Source organism: Salvia hispanica, chromosome 4, assembly GCF_023119035.1.
Source record: "Salvia hispanica cultivar TCC Black 2014 chromosome 4, UniMelb_Shisp_WGS_1.0, whole genome shotgun sequence".
Classification (NCBI taxonomy): domain Eukaryota; kingdom Viridiplantae; phylum Streptophyta; class Magnoliopsida; order Lamiales; family Lamiaceae; genus Salvia; species Salvia hispanica.
Genome location: NC_062968.1, coordinates 15,533,445 through 15,555,795, shown reverse-complemented (window position 1 = coordinate 15,555,795; position 22,351 = coordinate 15,533,445). Strand labels below are relative to the sequence as shown.

At 34.2% G+C, this 22,351-nt stretch overlaps 3 protein-coding genes across 6 annotated transcripts; 2 read left to right on the top strand and 1 right to left on the bottom strand.

Annotated features, from left to right (window-relative positions):
• Nucleotides 1-2,644: 2,644 nt before the first annotated feature.
• LOC125219104 (protein RETICULATA-RELATED 4, chloroplastic-like) lies at nt 2,645-5,513 on the top strand. Its single transcript, XM_048120980.1, has 8 exons — nt 2,645-3,307; nt 3,488-3,556; nt 4,244-4,375; nt 4,462-4,515; nt 4,607-4,651; nt 4,746-4,885; nt 5,005-5,130; nt 5,208-5,513. The coding sequence occupies exons 1-8, from the start codon at nt 2,789-2,791 to the stop codon at nt 5,254-5,256; spliced, it is 1,134 nt and encodes a 377-aa protein (XP_047976937.1). The 5' UTR covers nt 2,645-2,788; the 3' UTR covers nt 5,257-5,513.
• Nucleotides 5,514-5,626: 113 nt separating this feature from the next.
• LOC125219103 (putative disease resistance RPP13-like protein 1) lies at nt 5,627-10,734 on the bottom strand. 4 transcript variants are annotated; one of them, XM_048120977.1, is made up of 3 exons: nt 10,566-10,734; nt 6,027-10,207; nt 5,627-5,938 (listed from the first exon to the last, which is right to left on the bottom strand). In XM_048120977.1, exon 2 carries the CDS (start codon nt 10,120-10,122, stop codon nt 6,073-6,075), a length of 4,050 nt encoding a protein of 1,349 aa, XP_047976934.1. In that variant the 5' UTR covers nt 10,123-10,207; nt 10,566-10,734; the 3' UTR covers nt 5,627-5,938; nt 6,027-6,072. The 4 variants fall into 4 exon arrangements, with proteins under 4 accessions (XP_047976934.1, XP_047976933.1, XP_047976936.1 ...); XM_048120976.1 differs by having other exon boundaries at nt 6,027-10,136; XM_048120979.1 differs by having other exon boundaries at nt 6,031-10,136.
• Nucleotides 10,735-18,887: 8,153 nt separating this feature from the next.
• On the top strand, nt 18,888-22,342 carry LOC125218996 (anthranilate synthase beta subunit 1, chloroplastic-like). The gene is made up of 7 exons (XM_048120832.1): nt 18,888-19,347; nt 19,459-19,529; nt 20,863-20,900; nt 20,990-21,100; nt 21,644-21,743; nt 21,904-22,039; nt 22,132-22,342. The coding sequence occupies exons 1-7, from the start codon at nt 19,081-19,083 to the stop codon at nt 22,240-22,242; spliced, it is 834 nt and encodes a 277-aa protein (XP_047976789.1). The 5' UTR covers nt 18,888-19,080; the 3' UTR covers nt 22,243-22,342.
• The last annotated feature ends 9 nt before the right edge of the window (nt 22,343-22,351 follow it).

Genomic DNA, 22,351 nt, shown 5'->3' with positions numbered 1-22,351 from the left:
GATATAATTTACAAGTGTCTTACTCGTCTAAGCGTAAACAAAAAAAAACATGAAATTGGGGGGAAAATGAAAAAATTGAAAAGGGCTTGAGCTAACTTAAACTTTCAAACTAAAACTTTTCAAATTTTAGTAGAGTTGCCTACATATCCATAATTTTATTGAAAAGGGCTTGGGCATGGTGTTTTGTGCAAAACCATGGAATCGCCGGTTTTGGTCAACAAACCGTCTGCAAAAGGCTGAAATGTCACTTGGTGCAGCGATTCCTCTGAACCATGAAATCGTCGGAATCGGCGGTTCGGTCGCGGTTTCGGTTTGAAAAAAAATTTGGAACCTGAACCGAACCACGGTTCTAAAATTCACGGGTTCAGTTCGGAATATTTCTTGCGGTTCCGGTTCGAAGCCGTAATCAGCGATTAACCGCCGATTCGGTAAACCTTGGGCAGGTCTACTTTTTGGGTCCTTAAAATAAGAAAAATTATGTTCTGGTGGCATAACACAGAAAAAAATCACGTTTGAAGTGCATTAACTAACTATTTTAGCTTTGAAGTCATGAATGTTGTATTAGTCATTTTATTTATCTCATTGTTACTTTCTTACATAATTACGTATCATTTATGGAGTTAGTAAACGTCAACTTTTTTCATTCAATTGCTTTTTTCAATCATTTTTTAATAAAATCCACTAATGACATCTGCATTTATGACAAAATAACTTCAATTCACAGAATTTCATAAATTCACATCTCATTATATAAATTAATGTTATCATTAATTTATTTATTATTTTATATATTTATTACACTTCTAATTGCTTATAAATTTCATTGAGATTAATAGAGTTATAAGTTTGATATCAACGAGTTATATCCTGTGTGAGTTTTATGCCACCATTAAATATAATTATTTAAATGTTTAAAATATTAATCAAGATAATTTTGAGAAGATTGATGTAGGAATTGAGAAATTGAAAAGATTCATAAATCATAAATGATACTAGTAATTGTGTAAGAAAGTAATAACGAGATGAATATAATAACTTATACACCCTTCATGGCTTCGAGGACAAAATAATCAAGTGAGACACATTTTAAAACACGATTTTTTTTCATGTTCGATTCATAATTTTTCTTACTTCAGGAACTAAAAAGGCGCGAACCCCATTTTGTATAGACCAATTTTAATGTCTACTCTTTATTTTAAACATGTTAGTGAGTATTATAGCATGAAAAAGATATGTTACACAAACATATCATACCGTATCTTGTAGCACAACGGATGAAACAAGCTTATATTGCATAGATAGTCACACTACGGATGAAACGAGCTTATATTTATTTATATAACCTATCAATATTATATTTGGCAGGCTGTATTAAATTATATTGATATATACTATGTTATAGTAGTATGTAATTCGTTAATTATTGTTCATACCGATCTAATCTATACTTTTGCAATTTTTGATAAGTTAGTTTTACCAAGATTGAGAATTATATATAAAAATTTCTAATTGTTTGATATTATAGTTAAGCTTAACTCAAAGCCCAATATATGACAAGGTCCCTTTCTAATGTTACAAAAATTATAACTTTAACCATGTTTATATAATCCACCAATTTGTCAAGTTAAGCCATATTATTTAATATACTATACAAATTTAGATAATTTATGTTCTATCAAACAATAACGAAAAAAAATCATATATTTGCATATCCTAACATGAAGCCCGGATTTATTATCTTATTTTATATATCTTCTCATGTCCCATTTTTTTCTTATCAAACGAGTCCATAAGTCGTATAGTATATAGTAATAAGTATGATTGTGAATTACTCCTACTTTTCATTTCTTAATATTTTAAAATATACTAGTAATAATTTGTGGGTCACTGGCTCGGATACCTTAACCGCTTATATTTTGAAGCCAAAAAAGTTTGTGGTTGCAAATAGATTAATATGATAAGTTGTGCTAAATAGTGCATATTCTCAACTAATAATGCATATTGCCCTACCACCACCAATTTGCACTGTAAAGTATTTGGAATCTTATATTTTCAAATGTTATTATTTACGTGGGCCTGCATTAAATATTTTATAGAAAGAATATATTAATACTTGAGTATTATTTTAATTTTTAAGTGGTATTTTAGTATTTCAATTTAATATAAAATAATATCAATATCAGATACAAACCCCAAAAAATTGAAGATTTATCTGGCATCATTTATGAATTTTTAAAATAAATCTGAATATAATTTGTAAAACTATAGCTCATAATATATGGTGCACTATCTTATTATTATTAATTATTCTGAATATAAAATTTTGTTCGGAAATATTTAGTGTAATTTTTAGAACTATATGAAAATCATACTGTGTGTATATCTTATTGTTATTATTTTATTTTTTCTTTATTAAAAAAATTTAGTATCATATCTAATTAATTGAATGAAATTTATTAGTATATAAATTTAATATATATAACAACCATTTTTTGTTGGCAAACTGACCATTTTCAAACGTCTGCAAATTCCCTTAATTATTTGTAGCAGAAATGAAAATTCATTAAAGCCATTAAAATACTGAAAATAAATATGATGTGACAATGTAAGAAAATATAAATAGAGGCTGAGATTGTGCTAAAATCTGAAATTCCAAAATCAGATCATCTTTCTCTCTGCTACTGACACTCCTTTGTCTTCATGAGTCAACTGTCCTAAACACTCAGCCACCGTTTCCCTATCTCTCTTCTCTCTCTCTTGTGATTGAGTTGTGAAGGAGTAATTAGAGATGGCCACCGCCGCGTTTTCACGCCTGACTCCCCATGTGACCATCTCCTCACCGAATGCCTCTAACCGCTACCTCTCACCCTCCTCCCTCACCTACCCGTCGACTTCCCAATTCCTCAATCTCTCTCTCTCCTCCACTTCTTCCCTCCAACTCCACTCCCCTCGCCGCCCCTCCTTTTTATCCTTCAGCATCGGAGGCGGCGATGATTCCGGCGGCCATGGCGGCGGCGGCGGCGGCGGCGGTGATGGAGATGGAGATGCAGGGGAGAGGAACAAGGCTGAGGCGATCATGGCATTGGCCGAGGCCGGTAGATCTTTAGATAGCCTTCCCAAGGATTTGGCTGCCGCCATTGAAGCTGGAAAGATTCCCGGATCTATCGTTCATCGATTTTTCGAGCTCGAGAAGTCGCCTTTTCTCCGGTGGCTGCTCCGATTCGGAGGCTTCAAGGAGAGATTGCTCGCCGATGATCTCTTCTTGACCAAAGTTGGCATTGAGTGTGGTGTTGGGATTTTCACCAAGGTTTCTCCTTTTCACTTGATCTTGCTCATAATTTGTTGATTGTAAAGATGAATTTGAATTTGAATTTAGTTGATGAATTGGGATAAAAGTCCTTGGTCTTAGGTTGGATTAATGGAGCATGTGCAATTGAGAGAAATTTTGGATTTTTTAACCATTGAGACATGTATTTCTTTGTGCTAGACTGCTGCGGAGCTGGAGAAACGTCGAGAAAATTTCAGCAAGGAGCTAGATTTCGTCTTTGCTGATGTGGTATGGCTCTTTCATGGTGTATGAGTAGTCAAATTATTTGTGAGCTTTAACTTGCAATATACTCAATCGATCCATATATCCGGGACACTCATACTATGATATGCTCTTAAAAATATCGAAGCTTTTGATGAAAATGTGCATGCTTTTCTCGACATTCTTGGCTTATAACTAGCCCGTCAATGAAAGAAAGAAAGAATGAGAACAAAAAAATGATGACACCGATCTTCGGAATCAAGAGTTAGACTATGGTACTACCAGATTAACTCATAAGATGAATGTTTCTTATTAGTTGATGGTATAGAAGATGAATTGTTGAGCTATATCGATCATATTCCTTAATATTAAAAGATAAGCAGTCACATTTATGTGGCAGTTTCGTTGTTTCTGTAGTTTGTGATATCTTTTGTCTTAGAGGAATTGTGGGACAAGAGGAATGATGATATTTGCTCCTGATATTTTTCTGATGTGAAACATAGTGAAAGACAAAATGCCGATTTGATGCTTAGTTGTTAGATTAATTTTTTTTCAAGTGTAGAATGCCATTCTCTCTTGTTGAGAAAACACAAGGTAGAAATTTGCAGCATAAATCATTTCTAATTATATTGTTTGTTCTGATTCAGCATTTACTCATTTCATTATATATTTTTGTTTGGTATTCTCAAATTTCCCAATCATCTATGCTTTTAGGTAATGGCCATTATTGCAGATTTCATGCTTGTCTGGCTACCTGCCCCTACTGTTTCTCTCCGACCCGCACTAGCTGTCAGTGCTGGAGGTCTCAGTAAGCTCTTCTATGGCTGCCCTGACAATGCATTCCAGGTTATTCTTTAGCACGCATTTTCATTCTGCTTCGTTATGTAAATATTTGTTCAAATTGCTAAGTAACACTCGGTGCGTTGCTGCAGGTTGCCTTGGCGGGAACATCCTATTCGTTCCTACAAAGAGCAGGGGCCATTGTGGTAAGTGATGAAGTATTGCTTCATATTTCAGTAACTACTTCTATAGATTATGAATTAGACGAATCTGAGAGTATTATCATCTTCCTTGCAGAGGAACGGCGCAAAGCTTTTTGCTGTTGGGACCAGTGCGTCTTTGGTAAGTCCACTCTCATTAGCAATCGTCTCATTAATCGTTGCACGCCCCACTAGATAGACCTACCCTTGACCCTATTGCTGTATGTCTATTACAGGTTGGGACGGGTGTTACGAATTTGTTGATCAAAGCAAGAAAGGCTATAGACAAATCTTTTGCGGGTGAAGCAGAAGACATTCCTATTTTGTCAACAAGTGCTGCATATGGTGTTTATATGTCAGTATCAAGCAACCTAAGGTATGCAAATCTCAGTAGGTTATGCTCTTAGTTATATGATGCAACACGCTCGACTCTTTCAGTTATTAGTTTATAGATGAGGAAACTCGCCATTTATGTGATGATGCTATGACGTATAGGTACCAAGTACTTGCTGGAGTTATTGAGCAACGGATTTTAGAGCCTTTGCTACACGAGCATAAGCTCGTGCTCAGCGCAGTCTGCTTTGCTGTGCGAACTGGCAACACGTTTCTGGGCTCACTGATGTAAGATTTCGGTGCTCCAAATACCTCTCTTCCTGTGCTTTGTACTAGTCGAAACTCATAGATTTTTTTCGTTTCAGGTGGGTCGATTATGCACGATGGATTGGAATCCAGAGGGCGCGCGAATAGAGCATTAACGCGGCGTCATAGGGTTATTTTGTTATGCTTTGAAACAATTTGATCATTAGAACTGCGTTCTAGGAATCAAAATTTTTCTCGTTTTGAAGATTGTTTTTTTGTGATTTATTGAGGTGGGTTTGTTTTCTTTCAATTGCATGAAAATAACAAGCTGTAATCAGAAACAGGAAGATGCTTGTCTATGTTCAAGCTCAGACTTACTTTATAATTGATTCTTGAAGAAGATATGCAATTATATGTTATGATAATTTCCTGTGCCTGCAAATATATGTTATGTTCTTGCTCAGAAATCTAAATCTTCATTGTAAAATTTCTTCAAATGAAAGTATTTGCATCTGTTCTTTTTAGGAACCAGAAACAATTGAAGAATCCACAAATTCTTTCTGATAAAAGAAGATTACACATAAACACTGATACATCAAACATCAGTTACTGCATCTAATTATCTAACAATATTATGAATCACCAGAGCAAGAATATCACCACCCCCCAAAATAATCAGAAACATCCACTTCGTCGAGCCTTCCACATCAATGTTTTCAGCTCGAAAATGTGGAGTCGGGCCATATTTGGAAGAACGTATACTAAGTATTTCGAGCTTAAAAACAGACTTCAACAAGACTCGTGTAGCAGTGTTTCTGGACAGCATTATCTTGCCAATTCTCATCACAAACTGTACGTACAACGTTATTGATAAGGAACGAGAAAATGAACGAGTTCAAAAGGATAATATGGAAAAATTATGGTTTGCAAATAAGTACCTGCCTAGCCAACAATCAAGCAAGCAAGTCCTCCCAAGTGAGTGCCTCAAACTGAAGGTTGTTTATAAACGTAAGTTCCATCTATCTCCACACAAGGAACTCCAGCTATCTTCGGCCAATAGTCCCCTTTGTCCCTCAGACACCGTGGCATCAGAAGAGGGCAGTTACTGATTTCCAGATGCCACAGCTGTTCAAGCAGCCCTTCACTAGGCAAGACATTAAGTTTTTCGCAGTTCATGATAGATAGATACCGTAACGAGGTCAGTTTCTTAAGCACTTCATTCAGAGAAGTAAGCTTGTGGAATCTAGCAATAGAAAATTTTGTCAGAGAAGGAGGAAGGAGACCATCGTCACCACCGAGTATCTCAAGCTCTTTGAATCCACCACAGATGGAGAACTCCCTTAGAGAAGAGAGCCTGCGCAGGCCCCATTCTGAAAGGGGCTTGAATCTCTTAGAATCCCATATCCTAAGTGAAGATAAATTCGGAGGCAAACCAAATTGTGGAAAATTATCAAGCCTGTGACAACTTCGTAGCTCAAGTGATGCGAGGGTTTTCATGCTACGAATCTTTTCTGGCAATGACTTGAGACTTGCACATTTTTCAATAGAAAGTGTCCTGAGGCTCGGTGGCAGGCCTTGTTCCGGGAATTCCTGTAGACGACACTTCGATAGTTTTATCTCAATAAGATGTGAAAACCCATGCAATCGCTGTAGGAGATTACTGAAGTCTGGCCATGTGCGTAAACTAAGATCTTCCAGCATAATGCTGCTGTGTGGGGGAAACATCAGCTCTGGAACTGGTTCGAGTTTGGGGCAGTTTTCAATTGCAAGTTTCTTTACAGAAACTGGGAAATTACCTCTTGCCCAGGTCCTCAGGGATGAGCACTTCTTGATCTCCAACCTTTCCAGGCCAGACATGTTACTGGGAAGGGACTCTAATGCATTGCAGCTGAGTATCTCGAGGCGTTTCAGCATGGGGGGGAGGCCACTCTCAGGGAAGTTGACAAATTTAAGACAATTCTTTATAATCAACTCCCTTAGTGAGCTGAGATCACTCAAGTCATTTGGGAGGGTAATCAAATTTTCACAGCGAAAGACTTCAAGAACTTCAAGTTTGCGAGGAAAGTGCTGCTCTCCTTGTCCCATTGATACAAGCTGCTTACAATCTGCAATGACTAGGCGCTTTAGATGGGTAAGATGTTCGAGTGAAGTTTCTTCTGGCCACAGTGATAGCAGCTCACTGCAGCTACAGCACTCTAAGACTTCAAGTGCTAGTAAGGACTGGGAAAGTTCCCTTGGTAGATGTGAGAGCCCTGTAACAGCCTCAACCTTCAAGGTCTTTAAGGAGTCAAGATTATTGAAACTTTCTAGCAAAACCTTGCTACACCCTTCGAGATCCAACTCCTGCAGCACAGGAAAGTTCAGTGGAGCGACACTGGTTAATTTGCTGCACCTGGATATAGTAAGCTGACGAAGATTTGGGAACTTAATGTCTTCCCCATCAGCAGAAGCAGCCCATTTCTCCCATTTTGGCATGTAATCAAATCTTAGCGTCTCAAGTTTCGGAAATGGATCCACAAAACCACTCCCATAGAACTCAGTTGAGATGCATTTGAATTTTGGCATGCTTCCCATAAGCAGGTGTTTAAGCTCCGGAAGCTGTCCTAGTGGTGGTAAATATTTACATTCCAAACAACTGAGGATACTGATACTGGACAATTTTTTGAACTGAGGATTCCCTATCCAACATGGGAAACCAACTCCTCCATAGTAAGAAATCTTGAGACTTCTCAACTCTTCATGAGGATGCAGAGAGTCCATCACTTCTTCTTCTGCACTTCTGTCATGGGTCTCATCCATTTCACTACCCCATGTCAGTTGCAATTCATCAAGTTTGTGTGTGCATAGACTTGCCTCCTTTACATCCTCAATATTCGTCACATTTTGCAATTCAAAAATGGCAAGTGATCCCCTCAACTGCTTCAAACCCCTCAATTCCCTTAATCCCAGGCCACCCTCTTTGCTCAAAACAATTTTTGGTAACGTTTGAAGGCTATTTAACACACCAATTTCGACCGGAATATCTTTCAGTTGATCAGTACCGGAGTTATCAAGGTGCCGCAAGTTAGACAGCTTCCCCATGGTTGACGGTAACTTGCATATTGCACGGCAGTTACGTAGTGACAAGGTTTGCAAATTGTAGATATCACCTAAAGTATCTGGCAATTTAACAACTGAAGTCCCAGATAGATTGAGATACCTTAGACGTATCAAGTTGCAGACTGAACTTGGCAACTCTGTGATGGAGTAGCCACTTAGAGAAAGTACTCTTAAGCTGTGCAATTCAGGTATCAGTTCCGCTAAGATCTTGTTTGATAAGTAGAAAGGAGGGCAAACAAGTGCATTTTGGACAGGCATCGGTAAGAATGTCCTCAAGCCTTGAACTTCACTGAAAGCCTTAAATTTTCTGAAAACTTCGTATTCATGACGAAGAAATGAACCATGACGAGCTTTCGTAGGAATCTTGTATTCCAGATTGGTATCCATTTTCTCATCCAGACGATAGCATGTCTCCCCAGCAACAAATTGAGCCAAGTCATTTATAAGGTCATGCATAACAAAATATTCATCCCTATCACTTGCACGTTGAAAAAAGGATCTTGACAAAAGCTCATTGAAGTACTCAAGGCCTGACTCCTCCTTAGTTTTCCTACTATTTTGCTTTTCCAGAAAACCTTCTCCCATCCACAAACATACTAACTCATTCTTTTCAAAGTCGTAGTCCTTTGGAAATATGGAGCAATAAGCAAAGAGATGCTTCAAATGTGGAGGAAGATGGTGATAGCTTAATCTTAAAACAGGAAGGATATTTTCCTCAGGCAAATCCCATATCTTGCTAGTTAGCACATCAAACCACTCCTCCTTAGTTTCTTTAGAGCGTAAGAGGCCACCAAGTGCCTTAGCAGCCAAAGGCAAACCTTTACACTTCTTCACCAGTCCCAAACCGACATCTTTTAACTCTAAATTGTCATGGAAAGATCTCCTAGCATGTTGAGCCAATAGGGATAGGCAATCATCATCAGTCAAAAGTTTCACATGGTAAGCGGCACGAGGCGAACCTACCACTGATGCAACACTCTCGTTGCGAGTTGTAACAATAATCCTGCTCCCACGTGTCCCCAACTGAAAAGGAACACATAGAGCATCCCACTTTGTATAGTTTTCATTCCAAACATCATCCAACACAATAAGGAACTTGCTCTTTCCCAGCTCCTCTTTTAGCCTCACCTGAAGTATATCCAAGGCCTTGGACTGACCAGACTCCCCAGTTACAGACTCATAAAGTTTTTCGGTGATAGAAACCACATCAAATTCTTCTGAGACACACACCCAAGCCCTCACATGAAAATTCTGCTTAACATTTCTATCATTATAAACCAGCTGGGCAAGAGTGGTTTTGCCAATACCACCCATTCCAACTATTGGAATGACAGGAACATTGTCACGACAATCTTCATCCATAAGCAACATTTTCATTATTGCTTCTTTATCTTCATCTCTTCCATATACCTGAGACTCATTTACCACAGAAGTGCTAGGTGACCTTACTACTGATGATCGGTTTGAGTGGCCAACTGAACTAACCTTCAGACCAAATTTAGTCCTTTGCTCTACTATATTCTGCAACCTGTTTGTGACCTCCTTTATCTTGGACATCATCTTATTATTAGATATTATTGCACTAGGCACAAAGATGCCGCAAGTTGGGATAAATTTCCACACCATACTGGCTCTACTGTGTTGGATCCCCTTTGATCGTTCAATGGAAGCTTGAGTGGTGATCTCATCCAATATATCCTCCAAATCATAAGCCAAGTCTCTGAGGCTCTCCATCCATACTTTTACATCGTTCTGGGTCAATTGCTTTTCCTCCGCATCTTCGAGCACAGCTTGAATGATGGTCAGATTGGATTTCAACTTCTCAAAATGACTCTCGACTTTCTCCCGATTGGCCAATGACTTAATTATGCCAGAGGTCAACTGCTGAAACAACACCTGAATGATTGCAGACAGGAAGAGCTCTGCTACCGCCATTGCTCTTGATTCTCCTTTAGAAAAAACAGGCAGATATAGAGGATCACGGAAAGAATTGTCTCACGAATTATGAAACAAATCAAAACTACAAACAAGATCCAACGATAATCATTAAATTCGAAGTGAGAGGCAACATATCATCACATTCCTTGTCAACAAAATAGATAAATCATCACATTTTATCAACAATCATTCGCTACTGTAGTAATTGCCGTACAACATACTAATAATTAAGCTGTAAAACCATAAATAAACCATGAGAAATCAGCTACAGTTGGCGCTTTTCATGTATTGAGGAATCGATCTAGAACTATATGAAATCAAAAACAAAAACAACGCTGCTGAAGTGAAGAAAACATGAACAGGCGCTCGCTCGCAAATGAAGTGCTAATGGAGACCATACGAATACGATTCCTGTAGCATAATCACAGAAAAACACTTACAATGTTTTGGAATTAATCTGGAGATTGATAGTCTGGAATTGTGCATCGAACTTCAAACAAAATTATACTCCGCTTCTTGCTATGAACATATTGATTTTCGGAAAGAGTGTTTGATGTTGAAGAAGTCGAGTCAAGTCAACGACCTTATCACCAACAACATTCCTCTCTATATTCATCTACACGGTTTGAAATTTACAAACATTTTGGCCCAGATTTCATACATTTAATATCATTAATCACTTTTCAAATCTTTTTTTACTTTGTATAAACTCATTAATATTTAATGACTGGGCTAATTTAAATTACTAGAAAATTGAGTTTGCACTTCTTAAGTCATTGAATTCGAAAAAATCATCATTACAAATCTTTCAAAAATTATTGATCACATTCAAATGATTCAAACTTTTTCTTTTTTCTGCTCATGAATCGTTAGAAGATAGTAGTATAATTAATCTCAGTTCATTAGTGTTTTTTTTTATTCAAAATATTTTATTCAGCTTGAGAATCACACTATATTCAGACCTAACTATCTAAAATGATGATATGGTGTCCAAATAAAAAGGATTGTCATATTAATACATGTCTGTTTAGGGGAGTGTTATATTGCTAACTCAATACCTAATTGTTAACTACAACTAAATAATAGCCATTAGATATTCAAATTAAGGGCCTAGATCATCAACCACGAAATATCAATACGATAAAAAAAACGTCAATAAAACCATAGAATTAATTCCATAAAATATCAATAGGGGTATTAATGTCAATTAACTACATGTTTAGTTATAACTAACTTTTAAAAGAAATTCCAAAATGTTAAATTCATATAACATATATCAAATTAAAGATAATTTTATAAGGATACCAACGATATCATACATGCATATGTTCCGACGTCAAAATTTGAAAAAAATTCGAAATCTTTTTAATTTTTTCGTAAAGCAGAAATGTCAACATACTATATAAAATATGTCAATATAATACATGTAGAATGTCAATATAAGCAATGGGTTAACATTCTTAAAGCATTGTGTTGACATTCTCAAAGCATTGTGTTGATATTTTCGAAACACTATATTGACATTTTCATCTAAAACCCTAATTTGGCGCTTTTTTTATCTTTTTTTATTTTATTAATAAAAACGAAAATTACACGTGGCAAATTGTAGACCACACGTTTTCTAAAATCCTATGGCCTTAAATTAATTGTAGTTAGCAATTAAGTGATGAGTTAGCAATTGATCACTCCCTTGTCTGTTTATATAATAAAGTACTTAATAAAATAACACTAATGTTTATTGTTATTAAATATATGGAGAGTGATCAATTGCTAACTACCTAACAATCCCGACCAAATCTTAGCCATTAGATTAGGAGATCTAGATTGTTGAAATTAATGCCACATGGATTATATTTTTAATTAAGAAAATTATTAAATAAAATTAAAGGGTATTAATGTCAAATCTCTTTCATTAAAATCATCTTACAACTTTAAATTACGTAACTCTCTCGATTTAAATTATTTTTTTGCAAAAAATATAACAAATTAAAGATAATTTTATAAGGATTCCAACGAGATATCAATTGCATATGTTCCGACGACGTTCGGATGATGAAATTTGATATTTTTTATTTTAGTTTTCGTAAATGTTGATAACCAGATTTTTATCAATAAATACATCAAAAACTTTCAATATAATGCATATAAAATCTCAATAAAACCATGTAAAAATCTCAATAAATATGTGTTGATATTTTCTTGTACTAGTGTTGATATTCTTATGTCATATTGTTGATATTTGTAATACACTATGTTGATATAAAAAAACCCTAACGAAAATTATCATATGATAACATAATAACGATATTACCTTTTTGTTGATATTTTCTACTATTTATTGAAATCCGTAAGGTTCAATCTCATCCACTCATTTTAAAATCTAAGTGTGTAGATTTGGTCTTAATTTTTGATATGATGCTATAAACAATGGAACATGACCCATAAATATATTATACCTACATAGTTACATATATAAGAAAGAACTATACATTCTTAGATTTCGATTATTTTATTCTTTAAAAATATCACCAAACATCCATAGACATTAATATAATACCGCTAATATGATTTTTGCATTTTTTAAATCAAAATAACCTTTAGATTGCAAGAATTATTTATATCTTTTGTTGTCCACTTTAATTTTGATATTGTACACTTTATGCAAAATCCGTAAAAATTAGTTTTTGGATCACTCAAAAGGTCTTAAACTAATTAGTATTGTACATTTATATACTGCTTCCTACTTCCCTCATTCTCCGATGTGAGATGATTTGCAACCCAATATTTTTCACTAGAGAGAGATCAATCAATGATTCGCTCATTTAATTCACTAAACACTAGTACTAAATAAATTCATGTGCCAAAATAAAAGCATCTTGCTTAGTCGAGACAGAGGAGTACCGAACATAACTGTCATCATTATAAAAGATACGACAAAAATTAGCTCATTTGAATTTTAATTTAGAAAATACACTTTTACTTTATACATTTTTCTTCTTTATTATCTTTCTTCTTTATTATCTTTATTTTATTCTATCTTATCTTTCCTACTTCATTATATTTTATTTTATCTCTATTTATTATATTTAATACAATTTCTTAATTTTCATATCTAAAAGAAGTATCCAACTAAATCAGGAGGGAGAGAATATAAGTATATAACCATTATTATGTGTAAGAAGAAGAATTTTAATGGATACCACTTAACCAGCACCTAAATCTGTACAATATATAAAGGGGGAGTTTTGAAGATATTTACAAGAATGTCATCTTAAATAAAAAATACTTACAGTTTAATTAAAACTGTTTTTTAAAATTAGTTTCTATGTTATAGATCTGAGTTACGGTCATTCTGTGTTTATATTGTGTTGATACTGTATTGACATTAAAATCTTAAAAATTTACACTGTGTTGATTTTGTATTGAAACTATGTTGAAGCTGTGTTGAGGAGTTTTGAGTTTGTACGATATATAAGTTTGCATTTTATCACTACCATTGGAGTAAATTTACGGTTATACTCTACTAATGCCATTTGACTAGAAAGTTATCTATTGGTTATAAAACTTTATTCAAAGTTAATTTACGGTTATACTCCACTAACTCCACTAATGACATTTGACTAGAAAGTTATCTATTGATTATAAAACTTTATTCAAAGTTATTGGTTTCAGTTGCGCCCTATTCGTTTTTCTTCTGGATTTGCAGAGGCAAGCGATTGAGTGGGAGATTTAGAGGCTTCGCATTTCTTTTTTGTTGATCTTATTTTTATGGGTCTGTGATTCTAAATTTTGCAGTTACATTAAGGGTTACGTGCATAATATTTTAGCCTATAAATATGTTATTTAAAGGTTGGATATTCACACATACCTACTTACCTTATAGAACTTAAGCATACCATTTTTAGTCTTACAATAGGAAGAAAGTTTGATGGCATGGAACCATTCCACACCATGTTCGATGAGCTCATGACTTCCTCAATTTTTTTGGTTGGCTAAATTTTGTTCTTTTTAATTATGTTTTTGTTCCTTTTACATTTTATTAATTACTGTATAATTTTCTTTTCTTAACATTTTCTTAATTATATTTTTTATTTTTTTTTCATTCATTTTTATATATCAATTTTGATATAACATTGTATTTTTTTTTAATATTATTTGACTTATTGATTTTTTTTTTCTTTTTAGTTATATTTTTCGTTTCTTTCCATCCATTTTTATCTATTACTCCCCCCGTCCCGCTTTGGCAGTCTCATTGACTTTTCTGCTCTCCTTTTGTAAAAATGATATAAAATAGTTAAAGTGGAGTAATGGTAAAGTAAAAGAGACAATAATGTAGATAAGACTTTTCTCTATATTATTCTCTCTCTTAATTTATCATTTCTCCTCTTTAACTATTTTTATCATTTTTACAAAAAGAGGGCAGAAAAGTCAATGAGACTGCTAAAGCGCGACGGAAGGAGTACTATGTTTTGTTTTTTAGATTGATGTTACCACTATTTTCTTTCATTTTGTTTTTAATAATATAATATTTTTTGAATAGTAATGATTAGAGTTTACGGTGTTGGATCCCCTTTGATCGTTCAATAGAAGGTTGAGTGGTGATCTCATCCAATATATCCTCCAAATCAAAAGCCAAGTGCCAAGTCTCTGAGGCTCTCCATCCATACTTTTACATCCTTCCGTGTCAATTGCTTTTCCTCGGCATCTTCGAGCACAGGGCAGATCGGATTCTAACTTCTGAAAATGACTCTCGACTTTCTCCCGATTGGCCAGTGACTTAATTATGGCAGAGGTCAACTGCTGAATGATTGCAGACCTGCTACCGCCATTGCTCTTGATTCTCCTTTAGAAAATACAAACAAACAAGCAGAGATAGAGGATCACGGAAAGAATTGAAGTACTAGTATGAAACAAATCAGAACAACAAACAATGTTCCGACGATAGTCATGAAATTCGAAGTGAGAGGCAGCATGTCATCACATTCCTTGTCAACAAAAAAGATAAATCATCACATTTAACATCAACAATCATTCACCAACAAACGCCAAAAGAATAATTGCCGTACAACATACTAATAATAAACCATGAGAAATCAGGTGTAGCAGAGGTGTTTCATGTATTGAGTAATCGCTGTAGAACTCTATGAAATCAAAACAAAAACAACGCTGCTCAAGTGATGAAAACATGAACACGCGCTCGCTCGCAAATGAAGTGCTCATGTTTTAGAATTACAGAAAATTACTTACAATGTTTTAGAATTAATCTGGAGATTGATACTCTGGAATTATGCATCAAGCTTCAAACAAAATCATACCTTGCATACTGATTTTCGGAAAGAGTGTTTGATGATGAAGTCGAGTCAAGTCAACGACCTTATCACCAACAACATTCCTCTCTACTTCGATCTAACACCGTAACACGGTTTTAAATTTACGAATATTTTACTTGGTTAAATATTTTGGCCCATATTTTATGCATTTGATCTAGTTAGATCATTAATCATATTTCAAATATTTTTTAATCCTTAATACTACTATAAACTCGTTAATAATTAATGAGTTTGGACTTTTTAAGTCATTGAATTCGAAAAAATACCATTACAATTTACAAAAATTTCAAAAATTATTAATCACATTCAAATGATTCAAACTTTTTCTTTATTATGTAGCTCATGAATCATTACAAGACATAACTCATTAGTGTTTTTTTTTTAAAAATCATTTAAAGTTTACATACTCCTACTAACTTTTTAGTTTTGAATTTATATGATAATAAAGTAAATGAGTGCGTTAAAAATGACACCCCCTCTTAAAGTAATATCATACTACTATTCTTAGTCAATCATTTGTATATGTGGACGAATAATCAGCTGCCATGTGGCAATCATAAAAAATGCTCAAGAGTTAATTTTCTCAACCAACAATATTCAATACACTAGACATCAATTTACAACAATTTTTTCTCGGGCAGCAATATCCAATACGCTAGACGGCAATCTATAGATTGTTGTCTAGTGTTTATACTATTGTTGTGTAACATTTATAATATTGTTGTATACGTGGTGTCATAATGTCACTTTAAAAGGTGTTGTCATTTTAACACAAACCATAAAGTAAATAATACATCTTGCATTTAAAAATAATGATTACTACAACATATATTTATATATTTTTAAACAATAGTACTATAAAGATGTTTCAGTAAATTTTGTTATTATTAAATGTATTATATACACATCTAAAACCGTATAAGGGAGAACTATTGTATATTTTTAGTCCATGATTATGCATTAACATCACTTGTTTCTTTTCTTTAAAAATGTCAGCCAATATCCATGGACTTTGATACTCCCTCCATTTTACTATAGTTGAGTTATTTTACCATTTTAGAAAGTTTCTTTATAGTTGAGTCATTTCCTTATATGGTAACTTTTTTCTCTTACTTACTTTGCTCTCTCTTATTTTATTCTCTCTACTTTATTCACTTTATACTTTATTCTCTCTACTTTTTTCTCTCTTACTTTTTAATCTATTTATTTAACACACCCAATATTCATTTCTAAAACTCTGTGCCGAAAAGTTTTGCCTCGACTATGGCAAAACGGAGGGAGTATAATTTTGCTGAAATGACTTTTGCATTTTATTGAATCAAAAAACCCTAAGTATTAGGAATATTTATATGTTTTTATTAGGGTCGTTGACTGCACATTAATTTAATATTGTCCACTTTATATCAAATCCGTACAAGTTTGTTTTGGATCCCTAAAAAAAAAACCTCAAACAAATTAGTGTGTTACGCTTATATATTGCTTCCAACTTCTTTCATTCTCCAATGTGGAATGGATTTGTAACCCAATATTTTTTTCATGCGAAAGAAAGTCTCATTCATTTAATTCATTAAACACTAATACTCCACTCGTCCCATAAGAGTATGCATTCTTAACTTTTTAATCTGTCCCACGAGAGGATGCACTTTCTAATTTTGAAATGATTTTCTCTCTAATGAGGTGTGACACATTCTCCACTAATAATACTTTAATTACTATTTCTGTCTATATCTCTCTTACTTTATCAATTATGCATTAAAATTTGTGTCAACCAAAAGTGCATACCCTTATGGGACGAAGGGAGTAATACTACCTAAATCTATGCACCGAAATAAAAACATATCGCTTAAGTCAGGACGAAAGGAGTAGTACTACCTAAATTCTACACCAAAATAAAAACATATCGCTTAAGTCAGCACAGAGGGAGTCCTAACTGCAATTATTACTATTATTACAAAAAACACAATAAAAAATACTCATTTGAATTTTAATTTTAGAAAATGCACTTTCACTTTATTTTCATTTTTTACATTTATTCTATTTTATCTTTTCTACTTTATCATGTTTTATTTTATCTTTATTTATATAATTTTCTAATATTAGTATGTAAAAGAAATATCCAACTAAATTAGGAGGGATGAAACATAAGTATATAACCATTTTTATGTCATTAAAATCAATAAGTTATTTATGAAATTAATATTTAAGGTAGTTATGTATGAATACTTTGATTTCAATAGTCCATCTTACTTATTTAGACAGTCTCTTCAAAAAGAGTTGACATTCCGTCGGATAGAAATATGATACTCCCTCCGTCCCACATTTATAATCACATTTAGTTATGATACGAGTTTTAAGGAATTGGTGGAGTGTGTAATTAATGAAGTGAGAGGTGAAGTGTGTAATAAATGAAGTGATTTGGTTGAAGGTGGGTTCCTTTTGACTTTTTGATTTTTTGATTTTTGTTTTGGTTTATTTTAATGTAGATAATGACATTTGGGTGTAATTTTAGTGAATAATGGGGTAAAATTTTATGTCCAAATATGGAAAATTCTAAATGTGACTCTAAATATGGGACGAACTTTTATGCCAAAATGTGACTATAAAACTGGGACGGAGGGAGTAATTGAGAAGAATATAAGTTTTAATGTATAATTAATAAAGTAAGAAAGAATAAGAAAAATTAATAAAAATAATATACTGAATGATGAGATTATAAATGATAAAGCAAAAGAGAGAGAGAGAGTGTTTCCATATATAAATATGATCTATTATCATGAAACGACCAAAAAATGAAATTAAATCTATCCTATTTCTATAGAACAACGGATGGAATAAGAGAATGGTTGGAAAAATAAGATGAGAATGAGATAGAAAATAGAAATAGATATTTTAATTAAGAGTTGTATTATAGGAAGGTGACTAGAAATCTAAGATTCTTTTGACTTTTGAGGATAAGAAGTAGAGTCGCCTTTAATGCAGATATGCTAATATTTTCTTATAAAACTGATAGGGAAATATTATTGCAATAATGGATTGTTAATCTTCTACTGTGCAGTGGCTTTTAAGATTAAATTAATCAGATATGATTAAATTCATTATCTTCTCTAACTTTTTTTTATTTGTTAAATAAAGTGTATTTATCGGTACATTCCGTGATCATTCTCCGTACTAATTTGTAGGTATCTCGACGTAGAAGATAGCTAGTTTAAGAATTTAATACTATTCCGTACGAAAGTATAAATTAATTCCTCACCAAATAAACTAGTCGTGTGCCGCTCGATCACACTTCTTGGGTTGATCCATTGACGTATTTCAAGTCTAGGTAAAGATTCTATCAAAGTTCTTATTTTCTTCTTAAACCTAATTTGACTTCATCAATAAATTTCAGTTACATGGTCGAATTAATAGCACTCCATTTTTTTTCAGTTACAACTTACAATCAATGGAGAAAAAGATTTGAACTTGCCAGTTACAACAATGGAAGGAATCATCACCAAAATAGCAAATCATATTAAATGCATTTGCCCCTTTATAGAAATACGCACTATAAATATGAATCCTCACACTCAGATTCAGTAGCAATAGCACTAGCACCCTCCCTCTCCATCTCCATCGCCGCCGCGCCATGGCTACCATCGCCGCCGCCCCTTCCGCATCAATCAAGCAGTCATCCTCCGTCATTCTGTCAAACCAGTACCCCTCACTTCCGGTAGCCCAGCCATTCAGATTCACCACCGCTCATCGCCACACACTCTCTTATTCTACTTCTCCTAAATCGCCTATGGCGATTTCCGAAAAGGCGCCCGCCGCCAATTCATCGACTCCGAAAGCGCCACCCAAACCTATCATCGTCATTGACAATTACGACAGCTTCACGTATAATCTCTGCCAAGTAAGTTTAGTTTCATTTCTCTATTGATTTTTTACCGATTCGTTGTTCTTAAATACATTGAGTAATGTGAAATAATGTTTCCATTTCCTTTTAATTTGTTGTGTTGCACAGTATATGGGAGAGCTAGGTTGTGATTTCGAAGTTTACAGAAATGATGAGCTCACTGTTGATGAGCTTAGAGAGTAAGATTCCTTTTTATTTTATTTTGTTCAATGTTTTATCCCAGCCACCTACATAATTTATTTTAATGAATAATAGTTATGGTGTTTGATCATTTTGATTTTGTGTTGTGGTGATAGTTAGGTGTTGCTTTTGCTATTTGATAGATGTTTCGTATGTTGTTACGTTCCATTGATAGAGCATTTCGATACACATTTGAGTTTTGTTCGTTTTCATCCTATGTTGAGATGCTATTAATATTATGCTAACACTGTCTTCTTGCTCTGTGGAGAGTAATTGAGTTCACAACTTCTGTTATGATCAAAACTGAAACGAACCTTGTGTCGTTTTTCGATTTCCTTGTTTTGGCAAATTTTGGTGGTTGGTTTGCTTTTTTGTTATCATGAAGGGCTTATCAGACAAAATCCAAAATATGAGCCTTTTTTTACGCGTGTCATTTCCCCCGTCAAATCTTGTTTTGTTTGCGTAAATCGTAAAGTGCATATGGCAATTCTGTTAAGCCAAATTATTTGTGGATTGCGTGTAGGTAGTGTACTTTATTCGCTTGTTGAAATGAAGTCAATTATGCTCTACTTGATTGTTTGTATGTTTTATCTTAAATAGGTTGATGCCATTGTCCATAAATTCATAATTATGTGTCGAATGTGCATTGGTCAGGATGTCAAAAAGGAACTTGCCCTCAACCCTAGCATTTGTCCCTTAAGAAAAAATGGTTTTCTTGCTCACCCTACCGAACCCTAGGCCGTCCAGTGCTAGGGTTAGGGACCGGCCCGACCCTAAGGCCTTTTCTTACCTTGTTAGTGGTTATCATTAATTATTCGTGTTTACCGTGTGTTCTCTGTATGAGCATGTATACATTTTCTTTTTAACATTTAATGCATGAAATAAGTTTAGACTTTAGATGTGCAAATGACAGAGTATAGAATTGCAATCCTAAATTCATTTTCCTCAAATATCTACATCATGGCTAATTACTAAGAAGAACGTCCTAAACCTTCTAGGACTGGGGTAAATAAATACTTTGATCTGACATTAGAAGTATCTTTTGGCAAAGCTGCAGTAAACAAATACTTTGATTCGACATTTGAAGTATTCACATCCATATTTTTGGAAGTGAAGCTGATAATTAGGAGACTATAACTGTTAGGGAGTAAAGTGAGAATCTCTGCATTGTTTTGATATGTGTGCTCTTTATTTACATGAAAACCATGCCATGAAGTCTTATAATTTGTTAGTGCAATCTTCGAAGTATGTTCATACCATTGTTTAGAGAAAAAAAAAATCAATTAGAAATGTTAATTTTGATTAATAGCAGTATGTTATTTGTCTTTGTAGGAAAAATCCAAGAGGTATTTTAATATCACCTGGACCTGGTAAGCATTTATTTGTCTTAAGTCCATCTGTGTTAATATTTTACTGTCAATTAATTATACAATAATTATACTTCACTTGAAAATTTTAGGTACACCACAAGATTCAGGAATATCGTTACAGACGGTGCTGGATCTTGGACCAACTGTACCCTTGTTTGGCGTGTGCATGGGATTGCAATGCATCGGTGAAGCTTTTGGAGGTAACTTTGTATTTCCCAGTACAAAATTATACGAGTCCATATTCTCCTTTGGGCTAGAAATAGGAAAAAATGAATGTAGGTGGTCTTTAAGGGAGAGAAAAGAAGATATTTGTTTACTAGGGGTTTTATGAGCTAAAATCTGTAAGTTCCCTAGGATTAGGATGGCATTGAAATATCTGATGATGGATAGCAAGGAACACATGCATAAATCCATTTGATAACTTGAGTAGTTGAGTGATTTGTTTATTCTTCTCTTATATGAATAATGAACGAGATTGATGCTTAACCTTTTTCTTTCTCTAGAGCCAAGCATTAGAATGTAGACACTTATTTAAACAAAATGACTGGTCTGAGGATTAGCTAGGGGCCAGGTATCATTCCATTTTCACGCACATGGTTCCCATTAAGGTCAAAATTAATAATGTCCCTTTTAACAACATGTGGCAGTGTTCTTCAGGCATCATATTTGCTGGATATCCCTTGTTTCCATATGTGCTTACAATTTATTGCTTTCCCCTTCCCTAATGACACTATGCTTTGCAGGGAAAATTGTGCGATCCCCTTCTGGAGTTGTGCATGGAAAAAGTTCTCCTGTCTACTATAATGAGGGCGGGGAAGATGGCTTGTTTGCAGGCTTATCGAAGTAAGTCTCTTTTCTTTATTATCTCTGTATAATTGTAATTGCCATTTCTTGTTCACCCCTGTCTTTGATTTTTCCTTATCTATTACTTTTACAGTTCTGATGTCTATTTATCAAACGATTGGTGAGTAAAGTGTGTTGAGTTTTGACAATTGTTTTGCAGCCCTTTTACTGCTGGTAGGTACCATAGTCTTGTGATTGAACGGGATAGTTTCCCGAATGATGCCCTTGAGATAACTGCGTGGACTGAAGATGGGTTGGTGATGGCTGCTCGTCACAAAGTATACCGTCATATACAGGTAACATTCGTTTGGCTACATTACAGATAATATTACAAGGGAAAGTCCGATGCCATAGGTTTGACTGTTGTTTTATTTTTGGATAAGCGCAGGGTGTTCAGTTCCATCCAGAAAGCATCATATCTACTGAAGGCAAAACCATAGTGCATAATTTTATCAAGCTCATAAAGAGAAAGGAAGCTGAATCGCAGAAGCAGGATTAATCTTCAATATACAGTTGGTGAATTAGATGCTACTTTCTTGTAATGAATTCTCAGTCATAAGCAACATTTTTAATATCAATTATCAATCGGTTTCTAAGTTTGTTTTGGC